A 25,120-nucleotide genomic window follows, 5' to 3' on the forward strand; every position below is an offset into this window, starting at 1 on the left:
TGGACTAGATGTGGGGTGTATGGATAAACAGAAGCCCAGAGAGACGATGGCAGGTGAAGACAGCTAGGTAGGTCATAACGCTGCACTTGACAGGTGACACACATGTTGATAGGCTGGATGATAAAGGAGACGGATTTTATGAGGGACTGGCAGACTGATGAGCACACACGCAGACAGGGAAGTTGCTTTAGAACCAAAGGATGCCAATCGTTGGGATGCTAACAGCCTTATTTTCTATTTAGTCAAATAATAACGTGCGCAGGTGATCCGCGCTCCCGGTTGGAGGTTTGAAAAGGCCCGGAAACTGACGGAAAGAAACGAAGAGTCAGGCTCTGGGCACTACCCGAGGGAACTCGGGGTTCGCAGGGCCTCGGGTGTTGCCGGAAATGGCCGACGACTGCCTTGCGCTGTGGGGCGGGACGGGGGCGTGGCCGGCTCGCTGCACGCGGCGCCACTTCGGGTGTTTCCGGAAACCGCAGCGAGCCTGCCTGAAGTGGGCGGGGAAAGGCCTATGGGCGTGGCTGGAGTCTTCCGAGTGGCTTCGTGGGTTTCCGTAAACAGAGCCGAAGCTTGGGCTTCGGAATCGAGGCGGTGCGCGCGTCCCCGGGGGTTACCTTCTTCGGGTGTTTCCGGAATTCACCCGTAGCCCGCGGCCGAGAGGAGGAGGCGCGCCCCCCTCCCGTTCCTCGCCGCTTCGGATGTTTCCGGCTGCTGCCGGCGGAAAGAGCCGAGGGCCGGCGGTGGTGGCGGCCATGTTGGGAGCAGCAGGTCCGGCGGCGGCTGCCTGTGTGCCGGGCGCGGAGCAGTGCCGCTGAGGGCAGGGGAGGAGCGAGGCAGGCGGCCGGCTGCGGCGGCAGAGAGTAGGCGGAGCGGCGCGGCCCGGCCGAAAGGCGGCACAGCCCAGCCGGGGGTCGGGGGGGTGCGGTCCGGAGCCGCTCGGAGCCGGCGCGGCCTAGCCCGAGCGGCGCATCCCCGGGCTGGCGTGAGCGGCTGCCCGGCCTCCCCGCACCCCCGGCCGGGGCCCATGCGGCGGGTGCCCCTGCTGTGAGAAGCCCCGCCCGGCCGGGCTCCGCGCCTTCCCTTCCCTCCCTTCCTCCAAGCTTCTCGGTTCCCTCCCCTGAGATACCGGCGCCATGTCCAGCGCCCGGACCCCCCTACCCACGCTGAACGAGAGGGACACGGAGCAGGTAAGGAGCCCCGAGGGCTCCCCGAATTCTCTGGCTGGGCCCCTGCACCTTGCAGAGCCTCCTCCCTCCTCTGCTCTCCTCGTGTCCCTGCTGCCACCCTGCAAGCCTCGGCTGCCCTGTCATCTGGCTCTCGGCCTCGCACATCCCCCTCGGAGTCCTGTCCTGGGACCCACCTCGTCCTGACTCCAAGCTGCACACTTGTCTTTTCTGCTGACCCCCCTCTCCCCTCACCGCCTTCCTGCGCTCTTCCGTGTTACCTCCCTAGCTTTCCCTCCTCTTCCCTTTTTCTCTCAGGGGCCTTTCTGGTCTTCCTCCACCCACGCTTAAAGCCGCCACCCTCCCGCTCCTCGAAGAGCACCCCGCGATTTGCCCCAGATCGTCGTCCACCCCTCCCTCCGTCTCTCTAGTGTTGCTTCTCCTCCTCCCGCACCGGTTCTCCCAGTCCCTGCTTATCACCCTCAGGGTCCCTGCCCCGGAGTGTTCTCGATCCCTGTCCTCTTCCAGTTCCCCCAGCCTTCCCCCCCTTCCTTCTCCGAATTGTGCTCTCCCTCTTGCTTGCAACCCACCAGCTCCACCCTCATCACCTTTCCAAATGGTTCGCCTACTCTTTGCTCATCACTTTCCCTTCTTTTCTCCAGGAGCTCCCTGGTGCCTCGCGCTGGCATTTGTTGCTTCCGTGTTTCCCAGACTGCTGTCATGCGCATAGTTTTCCCACAGGTTGTCTTTGGGGTTCCAGTCCGGAGGGTTCCCTTCAGAGCCTGGATCCCTCGGGTTCTGTTCCCCCAGGTTTGCTCTCAGTCTCCGGGTTTCCGGTTTTCTCCCGGAGCGCTTTACCGACCTGCTCCCTGGACGCTCCCGGCCGAGGGAGAACATTCTCCCAGCCCCACTCTGCCAGTACAACCTGTTGCTGAGTCCTTTCTCTGGCCACGCTCCCTCACCATCCTTGCCCTTCTGCCTTCTCACACTGCCACACAAACCATGATGCCTTCCTGTGTCTTCACTCCTGGTTCTGTCACTTTTTAGTTTCTTCCTCCTTGCTCGATGCCTTCCGGTCTCTCTACCCTCACCCGGTCTTCCTTGCTCTGCCTTTTACCCAGCGTTGCCTTTCATCTCCGGATTAGTCTCTTGCCTTTTCCACATCATATTTCTTGGCCCCACACATGCCCCCGTCCAGTCTTTCCCGATTGGCTTGTGTTTGTAACTCCCGGGGCAGGCACTCAGTATACTAGTTTCTTGAGCTACACTGCCCCCCCCCCCGCGCCTCCTCCCCCCCGCCGGCCCCCACCTGGCAATCACTGCTATCATCTGTCACCCAAGCTTTAGCGTTTTCTGTGTCACCTCACCTGTGAGCTCAGAGGCATCCACTTTCCACCCCTCCTCTTGCTTTCACCCCGTCCCTTGCTGACTGCTAACTGCCCCGGGGAGAGTCCCCTGCCTCCTTCTCACCCTTGTCGGTGGAGAACTTTACTAGGCCCAGAAAAACTTGACTTGAAAAAGGAGCTCTTCTCCCCCGGGGCTGCAGCTGCCTTTCTGCATCCTCTCCCTTACGACATCCTTTATGTTTTCCTCTTGTTGCGCTCTTTCTTCGTAGCTCGGTAGAATGTTGTTCTATTCTCTTGCGTGTTCACATCCTTCCCTGGAAAATCTGCCCTTGTTGCGTTTTCCTGCATTTTTCTCTCGTGTCCCCCGCCCTCGCTCTGTCACCTGGGCAGTCAGGAACTCAGGGGGAGTTCTGGTCTGAGTTTTTCTCTGCACCGGTTGACCCTTTTGTTGCTGATGGACTCATTGCTTCTGGGGGTAAAACGAGTTGAGAGGGGGGCCCGGTGGATTTCTGTTTCATCACTGGGTTTTGCAACTGGCTGTGCATGGGACTGAGGTCTTTGGAAACCGGAGTGTGGTCTGTATCTCCCAGCCTCGCCCCCGTTTGCCAGCTGCTAGTCTCCTTGCTGGGAACCGCTTTTTCTACGCCCTCCTGAGGTGGCCTGTTCCATTCCTTTTCCTATCACCACCTTTGTCTTAGCAGGTAAACCCTGCTAAACCGGAGAACTTTCCCAGACTGTTGATTACAAGCGGGTAGGAGGAGGCCAAGTGACTGACTGACACCCTCAGGCATGTGGGGAGTGGCGGCGCCGTGCCTGCTCGCTGGCCAAGGCTGTGGGGGGTATTGTGTTCAGCAAAGTAGAGCACGGACCGCCTCAATGTGGTTTCTTTGTGCTGTTTACTAAATGTAAATGTATTCTCGCCGTGGTCTTTTTCTTATGATGTGTGCATTGATTTCCTCTCTTCCCCGCATGGCTCGCAGACTGCTGAGCGCGTAGTAGGAAGTCGGTGCACACCCATTGATTTTGTGAGAGCAGGAATCGGGTGAACCATTTGGGAATGCAAGCTGCGCTTTGATAACGGAGTCTGGAGCAGTGGCTGCATACTTTGTCATCCTGTTCCAAATTTACGAATTACTCATCCCGTTTGTACTTTATGGACTAAAGTGCCCCCAGCCGCTTCACCGCTTCTCCTGGCGTTCTCAAGGTGGCCGATGATGCTGTCTACTTGACGTTAAGTCTCGCCCCAGCAAAAGCGCAGCCTTTGGAAAAGCTTGGATACACCTACCCCAGGCAGATGCCTGTATTTTTCACAAAACAAGGAAAAGGATGAGTAGCAGCCCTCCTGGTCACGAGGCCAGGGATGCCAGAAGCATTGGCCTCCTTTAGAGTAGATGGTGCCACCAGGTAGAAAGCAAAAAAGCCTCTGGTCCGGTTGCGATTCTGGTCCCGGAAGTTCAGTCGTTGAAGTAAGCCATAATGTTGTAAAATAAAAAGCGAGGAATTTGGTTGGGCTGATTGCTTCCCCACAAAGATGCTCTATCGCTGTATTTAGGTTTAAATTACTTACACTGGTTTCACCAGGAAGTAGGTAAACAAACTCTCCTGGTTGTCTTTAAGCTCCCACCCCTTGTTGCTCTTCCTCTCTCCCTTTCTTTATTAAAACATGTGGCTGATGAGAAGCTGTTTCCAGGAGCTCTTTGATCACATCTGAATTAAACACACATCACACACACACACAGAAAATGTGGAAGCATAAAAATAAACCTTGTGTTGCAGGGAGAGTGCCTGTTTGCTGTCGACTCTGCTTCTCGCAGGGAAAGTGGGAGATAAAAGAAAGTCAAGCCCCGTAGTCCCGAGATGGTTCTGTGACACCTGGTTGCAGATGTGCTTTCTCTCAGCCATAAACTCTTCTTTCATTTGCAGAAGGAGGGTTGTGACCTGGGGCTGGTAGTTTTGATTCTCAGTCTGCGAGCGGAGCCTTCTGTCCACTTTTCCAAATGGCTCTGCTGGCCCGGAGGCTTGGCAGTGGTGAAAGCAATCAGCAAGATGACTGTTTGTCTTCCAGCCGGGGCAGCAGTAATGGGCCAGTGTGGAGGGGGTCCAGCTTCCAGAGTTCTGCTGCTGGCCAGAGCTTCCCGTAGCTACACCTGGTAAAGGGCCTACTGGCTTCAGACCTGCCCCACCCCTGGGCCTCAGGAACCAGGAGGGAGGCCTTCTGACAGAAAGCAGGAGCCTTTCAGTACCAGCCCTGCTTCGGCCGCAGTGGGCAAGGGAGGGGGTCGCTGTCATTCTGTTGGGGAGTGAGCGGTGGTGTTGATTCTTTTGGGTGGTTCTAGGAAGAGGATTGTGGAAGTCTGGCTGAGGCGAGCAAACCTAACTCAGAGAATCCTGTAACGAACAACTGAGCCGCTCTAGACACACATCCCTTGGATGCCAGTGTTGATTCTGGCTGAACACTGCATCGAATAATTTGGTTTTAGCGTCGACTCTAGCAGAGAGCTGGGTTGGCTCTCATTTCCCTGACGTGTCCTGGGGGCTGTGCGGCGCTGTGCTCTGGGGGCAGACTCTGACTTCTGCCCTCTGACTCTGGCCAAGGGCTCCTTAGTGGTGCTGCCTTCTGGTCAGGGGTGTGGTTGGATGACATTCTCACTTCCTGCATGGCCCTAGAAATTAGAATGAGGCCCTGTAAGAGCAAGGGCTGTCGGAGTCGGGAGCTCGCGGAGTTGCTCACCAAACCATTATCTTTGAACCCAGTAAAGGTAACCACCGAGTGAATTGTAATAATTTCTCTAATCTGTGGACTTTGAGAAGTAGCTAAACAGATGGATGCAAGAGAGTCGTTGAAACTTGGCCTGCTTTAGATTAACATCAAGTTTGCACAGGGAATGACTGCATCTTTCAGATGGTGACCAGAGATTGGGCCTAAGATTCTTTTCACTGTCAGTGTCTTAACTGATGCCGGTGAGATAGGAAAAAATTGAGAATATGCCTGAGAGGTTTGCATGGTTAGAGCTCTGGGAAGGCAAAAACTTCTCCGACTATACACTTTCCCCTTTGGACAGAACAACCCAGTTCTCAGTGGGCATTTGACCAGGACTAACCCATTCCTCCATGAACTCTTTCCCATTGCGCACTTAGCCACCTGGCTGGCCTTTCTCTTCTCCCAGGAGCTTCCCTGACTTTCCTACATATGTATTATGTCGGCTGGAATGAATATTTTATGCCTAGAGTGCAGCCAAGCCTCAGACTTTGTGGCCCATTATCGACAAGCGGGGTGGGGGATGGGCGCCACCTTTGGCCCCATGATAACTCTGCTAAATGGACTCTCCGCCACCCCACCTCCCCCCAGCAGCACTTTGAAGCCTATTAATGGACCGGGATGAAGTAACCTCAGCAGATGGAAAGGGCAAGGAGGGTGGTTGTCCTTCCTTTCCCAAGACTGCCTGATGAGGCTTTCCTGCAGTAAGCGGGTCCCGCCGCAGCCCCCCGCCGCCTGGTTAAGCTGCAGACTGGCTCCTGGGCCGCCTCCGGGAGAGGAGATGGAGAAAGGGTTTGATTCTGTCAGAGCTGGTGGTGCTGCCAGGTTTGCCACTTGCCTAGCAAAGCAAAACCGAGAGTGATTGGGGAAAGGGTGGGTGGAGCTTGAAACCTAGGCTTCCTCCTCCAGCGGAAGTTCAGCAAAGTGACAAACCAGATAGGTGGCTGGGTTTCCTTCTCTTGATGGAGATGCCAGCATTTGTACCTTTTTGCACTTCTCGCTTGGATTCTCCAGGCTTTCTCGCAGCCTTCATCAAACACGAGTGAGTCACTGCAGTGTTATCTGTGCATTTCCCCCTTCTGTCTCAGCAGAGGGAAGAGTAAGCCTTTACAAACTTTGTGGGGGAGGAAACCACCCATTTCCACTTCTGGCATGGGAAGAGGCCATCTCTCCCGACGTTAACTCTGAAAGCTCTAGCTCTTGGAGCAGAATGTCACCATCCCACCACAGCCCTTTTGGTGTTGGCCGCCGCTAAGTGCCATTGCTGTCTTTTGGGCTGTCGGTGCATCTGATTCTGAGACCATACCAGGAGAGAACCTGGTGGCCTCTTGGTTTCCACTGATCCTCCACTGAAAGAAGGATCCCAGGGGGGCCTGGGAGGCTCAGTGGGTTAAGTGCCTGCCTTCGGCTTGGGTCATGATCTCAGGGTCCCGGGATGGAGTTCCGCATCAGCTCTCTGCTCAGCAGGGAGCCTGCCTCCCCCACTCTCTCTGCCTGCTTCTCTGCCTACTCGTGATCTCTCTCTCAAATAAATAAAATCTTTAAAAAAAAAGAAAGAAAGAAAGAAAGAGGGATCCCAGTTCTTTCTCTTGCCCACTAACCCTGCTCGGGGCTTTAGGGGCTACAAATAATCCTTTCACCTGTCTGTCTGCTTTGGCTAGAGGGTTTGAAGTTTCTTGGTCCCTAGGCACTCTTTCTCCCTACTTCCATGTATCCCTACGTTTACCAGTAGAAAATGAGGGCAGAAGCGCCAGAAACAAATGCATTTCCTTTTGCTCCTCAGACGGTTAATGTTAGGCTTATGAAGCCGGGTAGGCACAGGTTTGGTAGGCGAGGGCAAGGTAGACACTGATATTGATGGCTGCTTGAGTCCAGAGGGACAGCAGATAGGAGCGGAGAGGCGGGGGGTGGGGGGAGGGAGAGAGGAGAAAAGGAGGGGTGTGTTCAATGATTGGCTCCAAGCCACCTTTTTCTTTATAACATAAGGAAGGCGGAGCAGACCTGAGGCTTCTCTGTAGAACCAGTCAAGCTGGTTTTGAGCAGCCTCGGCCTATTTTTCTTGTGTGCTCTTTGGGAAGTTGGCAATAGAAAGGTCTGCCTCCTCTGGGGCTCTGCTCATTGAGATAGGAGTTTAGATGAGATCTGTAAACATCCCCATCCTCTCCCAGTACTGAATGGGTCTCTGAGCCGGGCGTCTCTGCAGGAGCAGGCTCTCTCTACACCCAGGGATGCTCAGGGCAACTTTGTCTTACACACCTTTCACCGGACACTCTAAGATACGATTTCTGTTCTTGCCCCCCCCTGCCGCCGCCACCGCTAGTCACGGCTTGGCAGAAGGCCCTCCAGCCTGGCCCGGGAGGAGAAGACACTGGGTCTGTGGCTTGGGATGGGAACGGGTTCCTGGCTGTTGTGATCTGCTGGCTAAATCCAGTAAGACACCCCCCCTCGCTCCCCCACCTTTCGGCTTGATGCGGTGGGACTATCTGTCCAGGCCTGTTGGGGAAGAAAAAGGAGAAAGAAAACTTTTTGGTCTTTGGCAGTTCAGCAGGTACTTCAGCCATGGGGACAGTGAGTCTGTTGCCGGTCTGTACCTGTAGGAAAGGTGGGAGTCTTCAGTCACCATGTGCTGGCACTTCCTGAACAGCGAAAGGGAAGTCTTCTCCGGGAAAAGACGGGATTATAAGGCACCTATGCCCATCTAGCAGGATTGTTTTCCCAGTCCCCCACTAAACGGAAAACTCCCACACCCGAAAGTTCGCTGATTAATGAGTGAAACCACCTGCAAACATCATTCCTGCCCTTGCCCTTGCTCTTGCCCTTGTCCTTGGGGGCGGGATGCTCCTGTCGATACTACGATGAATGTACTCATTGCTCCTCCTGAGCACCATTTCGGTGAAGGTTTTGTTTTATCACCCTCCACCGTCTTCAGATCCGAGGGTCTGCTGGCCTTCCCCTACCCCCCCCCCCCCCCGTCATCTCCCCGCCTCCCCACCACAGATGGCCATCATCTGAGTGTCTTTGCATGTGGTGTTGGATGCACTTGTGGCTTGTTGCTTTGTTTTTGCCCACAAGAGTTTGAATTACTGGTTCTCTAGTCACAGGAAGTGGGGCCCCTTAGGCCTGCTTGGTCTAGCAGTAGCATTCTAATTGAGTTGAGCTTATGGCAGAGTTGCAAAGAGATCCCAGCACTTGGAGACTTCCAATAAGTGGTGTGTTGTGATTACAGCAGGTTCTCCAGATTCCATACCCTGGACTGGAGTCTTGGTCAGTCTCTACTCTGACCTCGGGCTTACTTAATTGCTCCAGGCATGTTTGCTCATCTGTAAAAATGGGGTAATGCTATCTTGTAGATATAGTTACTGGGGGCATTAAAAGGGGTACTGAATATAAGGCACTTAGAATAATGGCTGGCAGGACATCGTAATCACTGTCCTCACCATTTAGTGAAGCAACTCAGTGGGTTTTTCTGAGCACCAACAGCTCCGGGTCAATGTATGTTGGAATTTCTCTGAATTGATTAAAAGAATCTTGGTTTCTTTTAGTCATTAGGGTCCCTTAGGTGCTGTTTCCAGCATTTTTTTTTTTTTAATTTGTTTATTTTGGGCGCCTGGGTGGCTCAGTTGAGCATCTGCTTTTGGTTCAGGTCATGATCCCAGGGTCCTGGGGTCCACCACCATCAGGCTTCTTGGTCAGCGGGGAGCCTGCTTCTCTCTCTCCCTCTGCCTCTCCCCCTGCTTGTGTTCTCCAGCTCTGTCTCTCAAATGAGTAAAATCTTAAAAAAAAAAAAATTGCTTATTTTAGGGTTTTTTTGGTCTTTTTTGTTTTGATTTTTGTGGGTGTTTTGTGTGTGTGTTTAAGATTTTATTTATTTGACACAGAGAGAGATCACAAAGTACTCAGAGAGGCAGGCAGGGGTGGGGGGTGGGGAAACAGGCTCCCCACTGATCAGAGAGCCTGATGTGGGGCTGGATCCCAGGACCCTGAGATCATGACCCTAGCCTAAGGCAGAGGCTTAACCCACTGAGCCACCCAGGCACCCCTTGTTTTTGTTTTTGAGCCAACCCCCTATCTGAGTAGAAATGCTATTGGAGAGGTTTAGATACTATTGAGATCACTTTAAAAAATGGATTTTACTTTTTTTTACAGGATATCAGTATTGGGTGATCTTATCAATTTTAAAAAGAAAAAGAAACACCCCAAAACATTACCTTCTGCTTGCCCATATTTCGGTGTTATGAGTGGTGGTGTTGGTGGTGGTGTATATGCAGCCTCATCAGGGCCTAGAAGGCCAAGTCCAAAGTCACCAGAGCATGGGTTTTTCTGAGTGTTGGGATCCGGTGTTACAAGAGGCCTGCTGAGCGAGCCCAGGGGATTTCTTTCACGTTCCTTTCTTCTCAAGTGCAGTATTTACCCTTTGGCAACAGGAGAAAGCTCCCTGTTTCTCTTAAAGACCACATGGGAACTTAGCAGCTAATGATTTTAGGTTCCTTTTTCACTAGCAAGGGGGCCTTCAGGGGCAGGTCCTTGTTATCTCTGCTGGCTTCTCTGAAGTGAGAAGAGAGCCTCCCCTTCGTGAGGCCTGGAAGGGTCTCGGCCATTTCTCAGCGGCTGCTCCTAGGAGTTTGCGGACTTTGAATCTTGGGCTGAGATTTTGGTCTCAGTCCGTTCCTTGTTTATCTTTATCTCTCCAGCTTCTAGAGCCTGAATGCCTGGCCAGTACAGCAAGTAAGTTGCTTCCTTTTCTCACATTGCAGCTGCCAAGGAGAAAGGTAACAGTGTCGCCTCAGAGCTCATCAGGGAATATTTCTTTCACTGTATTTTCCTCTTCCTTTTGACCCCTCTGCTGACTTCTCTCACTTCCTTTTTTTTTTTTTTTTTTTTTTTTTTCTGTTTGGTTTCTTTGAACTCTGTTGCTTCATTATCACTGTCCATCTCGGGTTTTCATCTCCATGGCCCACTCTGCCTGACCTGTTTCTGTGCCTCTTTTGTGGCCTGGCTCAGGAGAGGGATTCTGATAGTCTGAGAGCTCCTTCATGTATAGAATCCCAGAACCACCCAGTCCTTTCTCCTATTCGTCTGATTTCTATAAAGTTAAGGATTTGCTGCTTTAGAAAACATTTTCTTTTTATGTCTCTGGAGCCACCTTCTTTAGTAAAGCCGGGCTTGGCAATCTGACAACTTATTAGGGGCGGCATCCCGGTTTCCCTGGTGACAGGGTCTAAGTTAGTTCTCGGCTGTTTTCCCGTGGCCTGCCCGGAATGCTACAACACTGGACCCTGTCCTGAAAGAGATCCAAGGAGAGAGTTGTTAATTCTGGTAATGCAATATTGAATGTGGTCCCCGAAGTGTGATTTGAGGACCCTGGGGCTCCCTAAGACCTGTTTGGTGGTACGTGAAATCAAAATGAGTTTCATCCCAACATTAATGCAGTATTTGCCCTTTTTCACTCTCATTCTGTTGGTGTACAGTGGAGTTTTCCAGAGGCTGAGTGATGTGTGCTGACATCATCACTCTGATTAATGAAATGTGTGCTTCTGTATTCTTGTGTTTTCTGGAATGTTTAAGGTAGTCCTTTAAGGTATAAATATGAAAGTTTGCAAGGATGAATTCAGTTTGTTCTCAGTACTTCTCCTATACTCTTAGCAGCTGTCTTCAGTTGTGCCTGCTGTAATCCCTGTAAACCTCATTATTGTCCTATAAATCATTATTTTGAAATGCCAGCATTTTCCTGGCACCTTCGAGGAAACAAGTAAGTACAACTTGCAAAACTTACTTGTAAAAGCTTTGGGGGAAAGGCTAGAATATTTAAAATTTCACTTACAACTTATTTTTGCACTCTATTCTAAAACAGGAAAATTTATCCTATTTCTCTTATATTTAAGAATGGATTGTTGGCTTTTAAAAAGGGAGATTAGAAGATTTGCGGTCTCTCTTTACTGAAACGGACACATCAGGACACATCAACAAGTGAAAGGGAGGAATCTGAAGAACCTAGGCAGGACTGTAAAATAGAAATGAAAAGTTATTAAAGGAGATGATACTATAACGAAAGCTGTCTTCTCAGCAGTATAGTTGTTAACAATGTACTTTATCAGGTCTTATGCAACAGAACACGTCTGTGTAGTATTACAGTGCTGGTTAAGTTGCAACATCGTGTCAAGACCAATCATTCAAAGCTTAAAGAAAAAGGAATTTGAGTATTTTAAGCATACATACCATGAGCTCTTTAAAAGCCAGAATTTGCTCCAGCTTTCCAGCCTAGAAATGGAAAAAATCATTTTTCTTACCGGATAACTTTTTGACATCGCTTTGGCTGGAAAAGCCCGCCCAGTAGCCGAGAGACTAATAAAGTCTTGAGCAGCGGGCATTGCTGACTGCCCACTGGCTGAAAAGTCAGTAAAAATCCAGGGCAGGAGCACTTCATGTGTTACTCTGACTCGTCGAATTAAAGATCTAGCTACAAATACGAAGACTGAGTTCATATCTTGTTTGCAGAATTGTTCTTTTGCCTTACCAATGTACAGACTTACAGACATGGCTCAACCTGTGTCTGCACCAACTACACCTCAGAGAATTTTGTTTTCTGTGAATGCTCAGCAGCTAACGCAAGTAGTAATAAAGATGCAAGGGGCTCAGTAACGCTCTTAACTTTCAGGGTTCATGCTGGAACAACTTTGTTTCCATTTGCACTATTGGTGCAGAAGCAGTGACAGAGAAAAATGCTGGCATCATAGCGTGAATCAAGGCAGTGAGTGGCACTGGATTCTACTAGTGGTGGTAGTCGGGGACTTCTTTCCTGCTCTGTGCTTGTCGTTTTTTTTTTTTTTTTTTTTTTTAAAGCCATTTTACTTAAGAATGTCTTAGATGAAGCACTAAAAATTATTAATTTTTATTAAATCTCAATCCTCTAATAAAAGTCTCTTTAATATTTTGAGTGATGAAATGCCAAGTGTCCTTGGAGCCTCGCTGCTGGATAGCGTGGTACAGTGACTGTCCTGAGAAAATGCACTAGTGTGTTGGAGCTGAACCAGCTGCATGGGTCATCGTTTTTACTTGAAAGAAAAACTGGCGGATAAACTCTGGTTATTCATACTCGAGTGTTTAGTGGACATTTTCTTGACGTTGAACGGAGTGAGTCTGTCACCATTGCCAGTGATAACATCCAAGCTTTCAGGCGAAAATGAGACTTTTCAAAAACTTGTGTTTGTCAAAGAGCTTTTTGATGAGATCAGTGGTAAAATGAATGGAATATGATTTTTTGATACTGTATGAAATGTCAGTATTTGGAAATTCTTTATAATTCAACAAAGGAACATTTCCCAGATTGTCAGTAAGTAAAACATCCCCTCACAAAGTACAAGATAACCAGTGGATTTTAACATAAAAGGACACAAAAAATTCATTGATAAATTTTCAGATTGCACATCGCAACTAGCTTTTACAAACTACTGCTTTTGAGTTTTGGTCTAGTGTCGAAGAAGATAAATTCTCAGCCTTTGAAAGGCTGTTAAACATCGTTTTCCAACTACAGGTCTGTATGAAAGGAGATTCTCTTTATATCTTAAAACCAGAACAACAGATCGAAGCACATCGAATACAGAAGCAGATATAAGAAGTCGGCTCTCGTCCATTAAGCCAGACATTAAAGAGATGTACAACAATGTGAAACAATGCAATCTTTGCCATGAATTTAATTTTGTTTTAGAAAACACAGTTTTTTCACACAAAAATGTAGGTTTTCCGTATAAACATCTAGTGGGCTTAGTGTTTTGAGTGAATTAATGAAAATATTTTTTAAGTTACCATTTCAGTTTCTAACAGGGTAGCTATTGATAGCTGTAACCCCCATAAACAAAATATTTCTGCAGTCCTCAGTAATTTATTAAAGAGTATAGAGAGTTCTGGAGATCAAAACGTGAAAAAAACCTTTGTTTGTAGACAAAACTTGAGCTGATTGTCTATCTTGGGTTGGTTACTTGCGGTGACTTCATGAGGAGCCCCTGTTTACAGTTCGTGCTGCTATATTGTCCTGTCTGGGCCCCAGAGACTTTGACCCAAGCTAACTTATTTCCTCCTTATAATACGGACAGCATTGGCCCCTTAAGGTTTTTCGTTGTTTTATCTGTGGCTTTTTGGTTTATTCCCCCTCCCTCTTTTTCCTTAAAATTTTTTCTTTTCCCCATTTTCCCATTCTCTTTATTCTTTTAAGTGTTCCTCATTTTTCCCCCTAGTTTTTTAGTGTGGAGTTTTTCGAGTTTTTGTCTGGTATTGTGTTTTGATTGAATTATGAGATAAGTTCATGGGGAGGACTTCCTTTGGCATGTGTGAAATTGTGATTTGGCAAATACAGGTATTTTTGGATGTTTTTTTCTCTTGTTTTTTTGTTTTGTTTTGCCTTGTTTTTCATTAAAATAAGTAACTTAAGGGGCGCCTGGGTGCCTCAGTCGGTTAAGCTTCTGACTTTTGGTTTCAGCTCAGGTCATGATCTCAGGGTTGTGAGATCAAACCCCACATTGGGCTCCACGCTCAGTGCAGAGTCAGCTTGAAATTCTTTCTCTCCCTCTCTTTCTGTGCATGTGCACTCACGCGCGCGCTCTCTCTCTCTCTCTCTCAAATAAATAAATATATATATATTTTAAAGTAACTCATGTTTACATGCAGTGGTGTATTATGTTCTTTTAAATGGATGGATACATAGTTAAGTCTTTTTTATTTCTTATATAGTAACTATTAATAGATATAGTGCATATAAACAAAAACTTTTGGGGGACTCCCGTTATTTTTAATAGTTGCAAAGAATTTCTGAAACCAAAAAGTATAAGAAGCACAGATGTAGACAAAATTTGGATTAATTCTCCCTGGTTTTGGTTGGTCAGTGTCTTGGTAATTTCATAAAAAAAAATTTTGCAATTCCTAGCCCCTGTTTAGTCCTGGCTGTGCCTCAAAGAGGCACTTGCCGGCTTGGTTTGCTGTCACTCTGGCGGAGGAAACTGGTTCTCAGCGACCTGATCCAGGACTTTGACCAAAGTTAGTTCTTTTTCTTCTTCAGATACAGAGCATTGGCCGTGTGAGGTTTTTTAAACAGGTAATTTTTATTTTTAAATTTTGAGATAATGTTAAATTTAGAAAAGTTGCAAAACTTTTCTAAATTTAAGAGAGTTCCTATACATTCTTCACTCTGCGTCCCCTTGTGTTAACATCATAGATAACCACAGAACGTGTATCAAAACTAAGAATTAATAACTTGGTGTAATACTATTAACCAAAACTAAGAATTAACCTTGGTGTAATACTATTAACCACAGTGCAGAACTTGTTCAGATTTCATCAGTTTTTCCACTGATGTGCTTTTTCTGTCCTAGGACCCACTTCAGGATCCCACATTGCGTTTTGATTGTTATGTCTCCGTAGTCCACTCAGATCTGTGACCATTTCTTAGTCTTGCCAGGTCTTTTATGACATTGACCATTTTGAAAAATACTGGTTAGTTTATAGAATGTTCCCCAATTATGGTAACCTGAAATTTTCTCGGGGCCTTATGTTCTAATTCCATTTTTTCGTCGTGGTGAGACACACATAAAATTCACATTTTAATCATTTTTAGGGGTGCCTGGGTGGCTCAGTGGTTTAAAGCCTCTGCCTTCGGCTCGGGTCATGATCCCAGGGTCCTGGGATCGAGCCCCACATCGGGCTCTCTGCTCCGCGGGGAGCCTGCTTTCTCCTCTCTCTCTGCCTGCTTGTAATCTCTGTCAAATAAATAAATAAAATCTTAAAAAAAAAATTCACATTTTAATCATTTTTAAGTCAAGTGGCATTAAGTACATCCACAGTGTTATGTAACTGTCTTTATCATTTCGAGAAATTTTTTGTCATCTCAAACAAATTCCGTATCAATTAAACAAGAACTCTCATCTCCCCCTCCCCTAGCCTCTCGCAACCTCTGTTTTACTCTCTATGAATTTGACTACTCTAGGGACCACATGTAAGTGGAATCCTACAGTATTTGTCTTTTTGAGTCTGGCTCCTTACACTTAACATAATGCTTTCAAGGTTCATGCATGTTGTAGCTTTTTTTTTTTTTTTAGATTCTATTTATTTATTTGATAGATGGAGATCACAAGTAGGCCGAGAGGCAGGCAGAGAGAGATGGAGGAAGCAGGTTCCCTGCTGAGCAGAGAGCCTGATGCGGGGCTCCTAGGACCCTGGGATCATGACCTGAGCCGAAGGCAGAGGCTTTAACCCACTGAGCCACCCAGGTGCCCCATGTTGTAGCTTTAATTCCATTTTTTTTTTTAAGATTTTAATGTATTTATTAACAGAAATCACAAGTAGGAAGAGAGGCAGGCAGAGAGGGGGGGGAGGCAGGCTCCCCGCTGAGCAGAGAGCCCAATGTGGGGCTTGATCCTAGGACCCTGAGATCATGACCTGAGCCGAAGGCAGAGGCTTTAACCCACTGATCCTCCCCGGTGCTCTTTAATTCCACTTTAAAAAGTTAACTCAGGAGGTGCCTGGGTGGCTCAGTCACTTCAGTCTTGGTTTTCAGTCTTGGTTTGGCTCGGTTCCTGACCTCAGGAGATTGAGCCCCACCTACTCAGCAGGGAGCCTCCTTGAGATTCTCTCCTCCTCCCTCTGCCCCTCCCCCACACACCCTTGGGTGCGTGTATGCTCTCAAATAAATACATAAATCTTTAAAAAAAAATGTGAACACGGGTTTTACTCTGATGACATGTCTTGAGTTGATGTTAGAAAATCTAATTATTGGGACATGTAGTTGTAGTGAGCTTAGTAATATTTTAAATGAATTAATAGTGTAACATTTTCTCAGTTTTAATTATAATACAGTCGTTATAACCCACATAAACAAAAGCTCTTTGAGGTCCTTGGTAATTAAGAGTGTAAAGAGAGTGTAAAGGGTTTCTAGAAGTGTGAGAATCTTTTGTAGACAAGCATGGGGTTGATCATCTCTGTCCTCCATTGGTTGGCTACTTGATATGACCTCACACTGAGCCTTTGTTTTGCAATTCCCTGAGTGCTGGCTGGGCTGCTGGAAGGTCCTCGCTGCCTGGGTTTGCAGTTATTCTAGCTGAGGAAGCTGGTTCTTAGTGACCCGAGGGACTTTGACCAAAGTTGGCTCTTTTCCTCCTTCTAATACGGAGCATTGGCCCTTTTTTTTCCCCCATTAAAAGGATCATTTGGCTTACTTGGATTTCATCATGACAGATTTTTTTTTAAGCTTCTGCGTTGGCTATTGGTCAATTCCAAATTTGAAAACAGCAAAGCTTGCTTAGCTTCTATCCTTGAAGAACCTTGGTGCCCATAATAGCTGAAGGCCAGTGGGCTGCAGTCGCTCACTGCGGCCCTAGCACCAGCAGTCTGTTCCTCCTGCCGCTGCGGAGCCCACAGTCTTTGTTCCTATTTTTCTTCCATGCTTAACTCTTTGGTGGCCCTGTTTCTGAATGAAACATGCCCGCCAAATCCCACACTTGATGGAGAAACACTTTATTTTCTACTGTAAGAGGTAAGCAGATTTGGTAACAGGGTGCGAACTATCTTTGCTTGATGAGTCTTTAAGGGACAGGTAAAATAGCGGTAGATAACAAAGTTTCGGAAGTATTTTAGCATTCTCCACCTTGTTCTTTGGCTCGTACTCATTCTCCAATTCCCATGACCCCCCTGACTTTGGAAGGCTTCCCTTGGGGCAGCTAGGAGTAGACCTTGGGGTCTCCTCTAATTGTCACTTGTACCAGCTTGAGGCGGATCTTTTAAAATTCATCCCATTTGCTCAGAATCACTTCTCATCGGGTCATTAAAAAACAGTGTTTAATCAAGTGCTCAACTTATATCAATTTGAGTCTGCATATGGACTTGCAGAATTATAGCTCCATTTCCCATCACTCAGCAGTCCCATAATCCTCTGCTTTTTACACAAAGCTTGCTTCTTTTCAGATTCACATGTGGCTTTCATTTCAATTCCAGAATTGAATTTGATGTGCTTTTCTCTCTCTCTTCGGCCACTGGTCGGTACGGAAGATAGACTTTTGCTATCAAAGGAGATTTGTTCATTCTGTTAGCTAAGCCAGACTCCGTAACAGTGCCTCCTGGATGGCCCTATAGTACATTACTTTTCCACGTGGTTAGGGAGCTCTAGAAGGGACCAACTGGTTGAGGGCTTGAATGGTTGACTACCCCTTCCCATCCTCGCTCACAGGGCATAGTTTCCGCTGAGGCCACTGGCTTTAGCTATAGACATCATAATAGCCAATACGGATTGAACACTTAACCAATATGGATCCCAGACACTTGTTTAGCTGTCTTACGATGATTAACTCATTTAATCTTTGTGAGATGGTAGGTCCTCCTGTTTTACAGATGAGGAAACGAGAGGTCCAGAAATGTTGAGTAGCTTGCTTAAGGTTACAAACCTGAGCGGTCCAGTGTGTGTCGGTGTCAAGAGCAAAACTTTCTTGACTGTGGTGAACCCTTTGGTTCTGCTTCAGTTGTATCCACGCAGTAGGAGGTAGGTAGATCCCTTAGGATTTGCTTCTAGTCTGTGGGGAGTAAAACCTGTCTCCCAGGTTGGCTTCTGAGTGGTCATGGCCTCCTTGGCCCCAGATTGTTTCTGTTCTTTGTGGCCCAAGGGTGAGATGCGGCTCTCTGGGCTTACCTTTGTGGTCTTGACCGCTCGTATAAGAGCTACGGAAAACTTTTTTAAAAAACTTTGTTATTTAATCCTGGCTTCTGATTGTCCTCTCTGTGTCTTCTCATCTTCTGGATTTTTAAGGACCATTTCAAAAAAGCCAGAGTCCCGAGACCTAAAATTGGTAACCAGCAGTAAGTACCTCATAGCATGGGACCGCTTAGATTCCTAGATTTGACTGTCTTACCCTGTAGTGCCTGGGAATTGCTGGGATTCTAGAACTCTTTTTGTAGGTATTCCCCCACACCTCCCTTCCCCCCAAAAAGGAAAAAAAAAAAGCTTTTGTGCGTGGATCTTAACTGTATGTTTTATCACAAAAATAACGTTCTCCCTTTACAACCCTCTACGTGCCACTGACACAGAGGCCCAGAGCTGCTTGCTTTTGGCCGTGACTGCCAAGGGCGCTGAGCACCGCAGCTGGTAGTGCCAGGCCACTGTGTGCATTCGGTTCTTGCCAGTTCAGTCCTGGGAGCTGAGCTCTGGCCGTCCTGCTGGGCCTCTCTCTCCCGTTGCTTGTTTTATGTGCCACTACTTCCTGTTTGCTTTTGTTCAGTCTTTCTTTTGGTTCCCTGCTCTCTCCCGAAGCCAGCCCCCCACAGCCATGCTTACGGCTCTCCCAGACCTCTGCTGTTGTGTCTAAGACTCATTGTTCTGTGCCCCTCTATGGAATTTTAATTAACTTGAGTTTAGGAGTTTATGATTGGATTTACTTGCTTGTCTTACCTGCGCAATAGTGCCCTTTTCTTGATCCCGTTCGGCATTTGGAGTTTTATTAGCAAAGTTCTAAAATTGTAAGGCTGTTGTAAGATGCCAGCATGGAGCGAGGTGAAGCAGTAAGCTGCTGCCCTTATTTCAAGCCTCATTTACCCACCTGTGCCCCTCTCATTGTCCTTGCAGAGGAAGAGTCGTACTTGGCGTTCAAACCCGATTTCGCTTTTCCAAGATCATGGTTATGTGCATTTCTAAATTACTGTAGAACCCGTCTTTTTGTTACCGGGTGAAACCAAACTCCAGGTAGGTTACCTGGAGAAGCAAAGCCTGTGGGCCCCCTGGAGAGGGGTCACCCCTCTCCACACCCACCTCCAGTTCACTTTTATCTGCTAGCGGAGGTAGCCGCTGTTCGCACGCAGGTGTCTTTTAGTGACGCAGGCCACCGCGTCCTTCGAGAGTGCATGGCAGTGTTTTCTTAATAATAAAAAGGCTGTCGTAATGGGTTAGGCCCATAGGGGCTCGGCCCTTCTATACTTGTATTCCCAGGGAGCAGAATCTCTACCTTAATTACCACGTCGCGCTGGCGGAGAGGTGTGGCTGCTAATTGATTAGACCACAGTCCTTTGCATTGATGCGGAACTGTTGGGGTGGTTTTGCTTTATTTCGTTTCTAAATAAACAAATAGATTTGAGCCAGGTAAGTTTATTTTGGAGGGCTGAAGAGCCGAGTAGGGGGTGAATCTCCTGTCTTTAGCGCCACTTCAGTATCCTTTCCTAGCTTGGCGGTATGCACTGCATCGGCTCCCCTGCCGTCCTGGTGTGCGCCGTGAATGTGTCTTTCCCCTCCCTGCCGCTCTGTGTGCTCCCTCTCTGTCTGGTAGAACCAGATTCCTTTATTTGGTTTGCTGTTCGTTCCCTCCTATCTTGGAATGGCTGAACTCTATTCTGAAGTGTATTTTTAAGATAGTGTTTAAAAGCAAACACCCTGCCTTTCTTGAAACCACAGAAACTGCTTGTGAAACAGCCGCCAGGGCAAGCTGCCAGACCTGTGCTCTTAACCCACCCCAGTGACACATGTCAGACCCCGGCAGCGCCCCGTAGTCCTGACGGTGGCGTGAGGATTTTCTCAGTAATACGAGTGTAGGTGCTGAGCTCCCGGCTTTGCCTCCAGGATGCCCGCATTATAACCCTTTTCCCAGTAAACCGTTCCAGAAGAGTCTTGTGTAGCTAATCTGCTACCTACTCTATAGGAAAGGTTTTAAACAACAAACCCAATTCCCATTCCCCCTCACTTTTTTTTTTTTTTTTTTTTAATTTTAATTTCAGGAAGTGATTTTCTTTTGAGATGATTTGGACCAAGCCTCTTACCAGCTTTTCCCATTTACCTTAATTTTTTATTTTTACCTTAAAGTTAGAACTGGCTTCAGAATTGTTTTCCTCCACAATGGAAGAGAACGTGGGCCTTGATCTTATCCCCAGGTCCTGAAATGACTTTTTTTTCTTTCTTTTTCCTTTTTTTTTTTTTAAGATTTTATTTATTTATTTATTTGACAGAGATCACAAGTAGGCAGAGAAGCAGGCAGAGAGAGAGAGGAGGAAGCAGGCTCCCTGCTAAGCAGAGAGCCCGATGCGGGGCTTGATCTCAGGACCCTGGGATCATGACCTGAGCCGAAGGCAGTGGCTTTAACCCACTGAGCTACCCAGGCGCCCCATCTTTCTTTCTTTCTTTTCTTTTCTTTTCTTTCTTTCTTTCTTTCTTTCTTTCTTTTTTTAATGGCATAGAATTTTCTCCGTTTGTCTAGGGAATTTTATTTCTTTCCAGGTACTTTCAGAAATGAGTATTTGTTCCTCCCTACTACCTTCCAGAAGAGCTCTGCCACTCTGGTACTGCCAGCTCTGCCACTGCTGGTAGCCCGATAGGTAAGGGTCCTGTTTAAAAACTGGGATCAGTGTGCACTGAGCCCTGGCACTGATTGAGTGGGAGTTAAAGGGGGAGATGGGGCTTGATGACCAACAGTTGGGACATAAAAGGAAAAATATATAAATGTGGCTCCCTCTGCAGGGTCAGCACTGTGGTGGGGGTTCCAGATGCCGAGCTTTAAGAATCCCTTGCAAACTTCCCCAAGAAGTTTTGTTCTCTTAGTTTACTCTGACTTCATTTCCGTGACCTGAGTACCTGTTCTGACTTTGTGTTTAAGCTCTTTCCCATCTTTGCTTGTCTGTTAGGCCTGTCCCTAGTTTCCAGATGGGGAGGAGACCAGGAAGGCTCAGTGCTTGGCTCTTCAGTGGTTCTCCCTGGATTGGCTTCCTCTCGGGCTGTCATCCACGACTCAGCACTGTTGACTCAGTGGGCAGGCATTCCCATTCGCTGAAGGCCCAGGGTTTATACAGATCCTGGCAGAACTCTGTGGTCCTAGCTGAAAGCGGGACCTGCGACTTTCAGATCTCTTCACCCATGGTTCTTCTGAAAAAGAACAAAAGCCATAGACGTAAATTGGGGGGAATAAGTGGACTGTTAACTCTAGTTCCGATTTGGTCCCACATTGGGCTGCATGATTTGTGCTTATTTATCTCTCCTGCTAGATAATCAGTTCTTTTGAAGTCTGGGCTGTTTTTATCTTTTTCTGTATCCCTTCCTCCCCCAGAGTCTTTTGGAGTGCTTTATGCATGGGCATGTCTCAATTATTCGTGAAATAAAAAGGCAGAAAAATTTTGAAATAGGCATTCTTTACGGATAGCCAGCCTTGAGGGAGTGTGTCCATGTTGATTTGTAAATCAGACACCTCTCTATCCAGTTTTTGGACATACGAGTCTTAATTTGTGTCTTTTAACAGGTGTAGTGATGACTAAAGAGACAACTTTTTCAGGATGAGAGGGTAAGGAGAAAGGTTAACGTTACTGGATTTTGTTAAGCACCCAGAGAGGAAACCCTAGGGGGAGAACACACTGCCGAGGAAGCCTTGTCTGGCTTCCTGAAGTAGGGACCGGGGCCGGAAAGCAAGCCCTCCTCCTTTTGCGGAGTTTTCTTCTTGCCTCGGACACACAGCATCTCTGGCTACGTCGTTGCTTCTGGTTAGGCTGGCCTCATCCTTCTCTCTCTTGGATGGGTGAACAGAGGCACACTGAGTGTTGGGGATTTTGTCCAGAGGTGGCGAGATCATGTGGTCTGCATCAGAAACTGGAGTTATTTATAGTGGGCGAAAAGCTCAGGAGCATGGCACAGGAAGAACTAATTTCACACCACCTCAGTGCCTGGTGATGATGAGAACCCAGATTTTTCTTTGAGCATCTCGGGGGATGATGAGTTGCTTTTCTGAATTGACCCAAGAACTATGAGATCAGGGACCATGTTTTCCAGGACTGTTGTGGGTAGGGCAGGAATGAGAGGATGACCATTTTCTCCTTTCTTCTTGATTCCCTGGTCCTTGTGACTCAGGGTGTGAAAGCTCCACCTGACTTTTGAATCTCCTGCTTTTGAACTGGTGCAGAAGGCGCTAGTTGTGTTAGGGTGGTGGCAAAAGGACCTGTTGGACTGGTCTGCTGGGACCCGCCTTCCCCCCCTCCCTGGCACGGGGCAGGGAGACTGAAACTGCTCCTTGGGGCTCTGCCAAGCCAGTCTGTCCTCGTGGGTCACCTGCCCAGGGCAGTCAGGTGGGCAGCTCCAGACTCAGGAGCTCCCCAAGGAGCTAGGCTGCTGGGGAGTCCTGCTGCGGGTGGGCTTGGTCACGGGGTGTGCCAGTGTGCCAGGAGGTGCCCATGTGCTGAGGAGCACCTCCTGGGTGCGGCTGACACTCAGTGTGCAGAGCCCTGGGGCCTGCTGGAAATAGACTCTGTGTCCCCGTAACTGTCCCTTGTGCCTTAGAGCCACGCTTATGGTAGGCAGAGAGTCTGGGAGGGTTGAGGAGCTTATAAATTGTGCCTAAATGAAGTCTAGGGAGGGAGAGGATCCTTCCCTAGGGCACCCTGAGTTCAGGGTTGTAATGTTTCTAAGTCTGGGGTAGTCACCTGAGTAAACTTTAATTTTTTCAGCCCTTGGCAGAGGAGATATTTCAACGTGTGAGCCTGGTGTCCGAGGCATATTATGTATGGAACCAGACTTTCAGGCAGGTTGACCCTATATAAGCCAAGGAAGGTCAGGATGTGGTCTTGAGGATGTACAGACCATGCCCACTTCCTGCTGCTGTCTCAGGGGCAGCCTGGAAGGCTTATGAGCACAGAGGCCCTGAAAACCCTCATGCCCACACAGGACAGACTTCATTTTATAGGTGGGGAGACACAGGGCGCGCAGGAGGGTGAATGGCTTGCTCAAGGTCATAGAACTTGTTTGAATGGGACCAGGTCTGGAATCACTCTATCTCTCTCGGGGACCTTGGCACTATACACCCCCTCACTTCCACTTCAGAGGCAGTCCTACTGCTTAGGAGGCCTGCATAGGCGCTGACCCACAGACCTCATGGCAGAAGGGAGGCTGGGAAAGGACAAGTGGAAGGGCAGCAGGCCCCAGCTCCACACGCCGGATATGCATTCTGAAGTCCTGCCAGGCACTCCATCCGTAGAGGTGCCAGAAGGCCTTGGGGAATGGATTGAGAGCAACGGGCACTAGCGTTCTAGCCCTGACCTGGTTGGAGGGCTCACGTGAGGCAGAGTTGTGCTGAGAGCTGTCAGGTGAGGAGACTCTGGGAGAAGCAGGAAGACCCTGACCCTGACTTTCCCTCGTGAATTAGGAAGACATTTATAGAGAGCCTGCTAGGTGCCGGATACTGTACCCAGGCACTGAGGACACAGAGATGACCCAAGTCCTGGAAATTTCCCTCAGGCTGCTCTCAGTCTTGAACAAGACAGCCACCAAGAGTTGTGAAGTAGGCCCTTCAGCAAGCCACGAAGTCCTTGTTCAAGAGGCTTGAAGTGATGTGTGTCAGGGACCTTGTGAAGTCAGAGGAGTGGAGCAGGGAAAGCTTCCTGGAAGTGATGTCTGAGCCGAGGCTAACCAGGAAGGAAAATGGGAGTGCATGGTGGAGGAGAAGTGTTCCAGGCAGTGGGAGGCAGTAGCAAAGGCCTGGAGGTCGGGGAGAACATTCTACATTGGAACACTGTTGGCTGGAGCCCAGAGTGAGACTCTAGGAAGGGCCAGGGGCCAGGCTGGAACTGCAGGCAGGGAAAGGGAACCAGCCAGCTCATTACGCAGCTGAAGGAAGAATCCAGAAGCCATGTGGGTCTGGACTGAAAATCCATTTTATGGATTGCGTTGGTATTTTATGGATATGTAAACATATATGTCTCTACATAGACATTTACACACGTACACACGTGCACACAGATACATAAATGCGTTGGAGGAGCGCTGAGCCTGTGAAGCCGTCTCTTCCTCTTGCCAGTGCCCAGCGCCCTGCTGACGTGACTGTTGGTGCCCCCCACCCCATGTTGCAGAGTGAGGGGTGGGACTGGTTTTTTACCTGCTGGTTTGGGTGGAGAGGAAGCTGAGGCTACCGTCCTGGTCAGGGGACTGTGGCTTTAGCTTTGGGGCGGGCTGACTAAGGACGCTCAGAACCGATTTCCCTCTTCTCCTAGAGGAGTGACTCTCAGGCCACTGCTGCCACCTGAGGTCCTGGCTGGCTTTTCAAAGGCAGCCTGTGGAAGGCCCCTGGTAGCATTGGGTGAGAAAGAGGAAGGACCTGGTGGCTGTCCCTCCTGCCACTCTGGACAGACAGTTCTGTCGCTCAACAGCACCTCTCTGTGGCAGCCTTGGGCTCTGCTCTGGCGAAGGAGGCGTTCTCTCCTCCCCGTGGGAGGGGCCGTCATCTGTGGCTTCTGCTCTGCCCTTGGTCACAGAGTCACTTGCGCAACACAGCCAGTGAGAGTCCCCCTGCCGGCCTGTCCTCAGCTGCTTGAGTGGCAGACCTTAACTTCCAAGGCTGGAGAGGTGACCACGCTCCAGACTGCAGGGTTCAGGGCACAGCTGCCAAAGCATGTGAAGAGTGACCCAAGGTTAGAGCATGGACTGTCCACCTCAGAAAGGCGTCATGGGAGGCTGGGTGGCTCAGTGGGTTAAAGCCTCTGCCTTCGGCTCAGGTCATGATCTTGGGGTCCTGGGATTGGGTCCCACATTGGGCTCTCTGCTCGGCAGGGAGTCAGCTTCCCTCTCTCTCTCTGTCTGCCTCTCTGCCTACTTGTGATCTCTGTCAAATAAACAAAATCTTCTTTAAAAAAAAAAAAAAAAAAGGAAGGCGTCATGGGACCATGTTTCGGTTCAGACTGCATACGGATGCTGCCCTGCACATGGCTGGGCTGTCCCCTCCCCTGCCAGGGAGTGAGTTTTGTTCCTGTGCTCGCCTGGCTTTTACTGTTTCCCCTTCTGCCTTTCCCCAGGGACCGTAAACCTGCCCACCTCCTCTTATGTTCTCGTTCTGATAGGAGTACCATTCAGAGTTCTTGGCAGGGGACCAACT

The 25,120-nt window shown here is 48.6% G+C and overlaps 1 protein-coding gene across 6 annotated transcripts in view; it reads left to right on the top strand.

Moving 5' to 3' along the window:
* Positions 1-558: 558 nt before the first annotated feature.
* Positions 559-25,120, top strand: part of MARK2 (microtubule affinity regulating kinase 2) — a 57,737-nt gene continuing 33,175 nt past the window's right edge. For 2 of the 6 annotated variants that reach the window (XM_004770217.3, XM_004770219.3), the window contains exon 1: positions 562-1,187. In XM_004770217.3, the coding sequence (XP_004770274.1) occupies positions 1,134-1,187 (54 nt within the window). In that variant the 5' untranslated portion in view covers positions 562-1,133. Of the gene's footprint in view, positions 1,188-25,120 lie in introns of all 6 variants that reach the window. The other 4 variants (XM_013044574.2, XM_013044572.2, XM_004770215.3 and 1 more) reach the window with 4 other exon arrangements.

Source organism: Mustela putorius, unplaced genomic scaffold (assembly GCF_011764305.1).
Source record: "Mustela putorius furo isolate JIRA1106 unplaced genomic scaffold, ASM1176430v1.1 tig00000127_pilon_pilon_pilon, whole genome shotgun sequence".
NCBI lineage: Eukaryota > Metazoa > Chordata > Mammalia > Carnivora > Mustelidae > Mustela > Mustela putorius.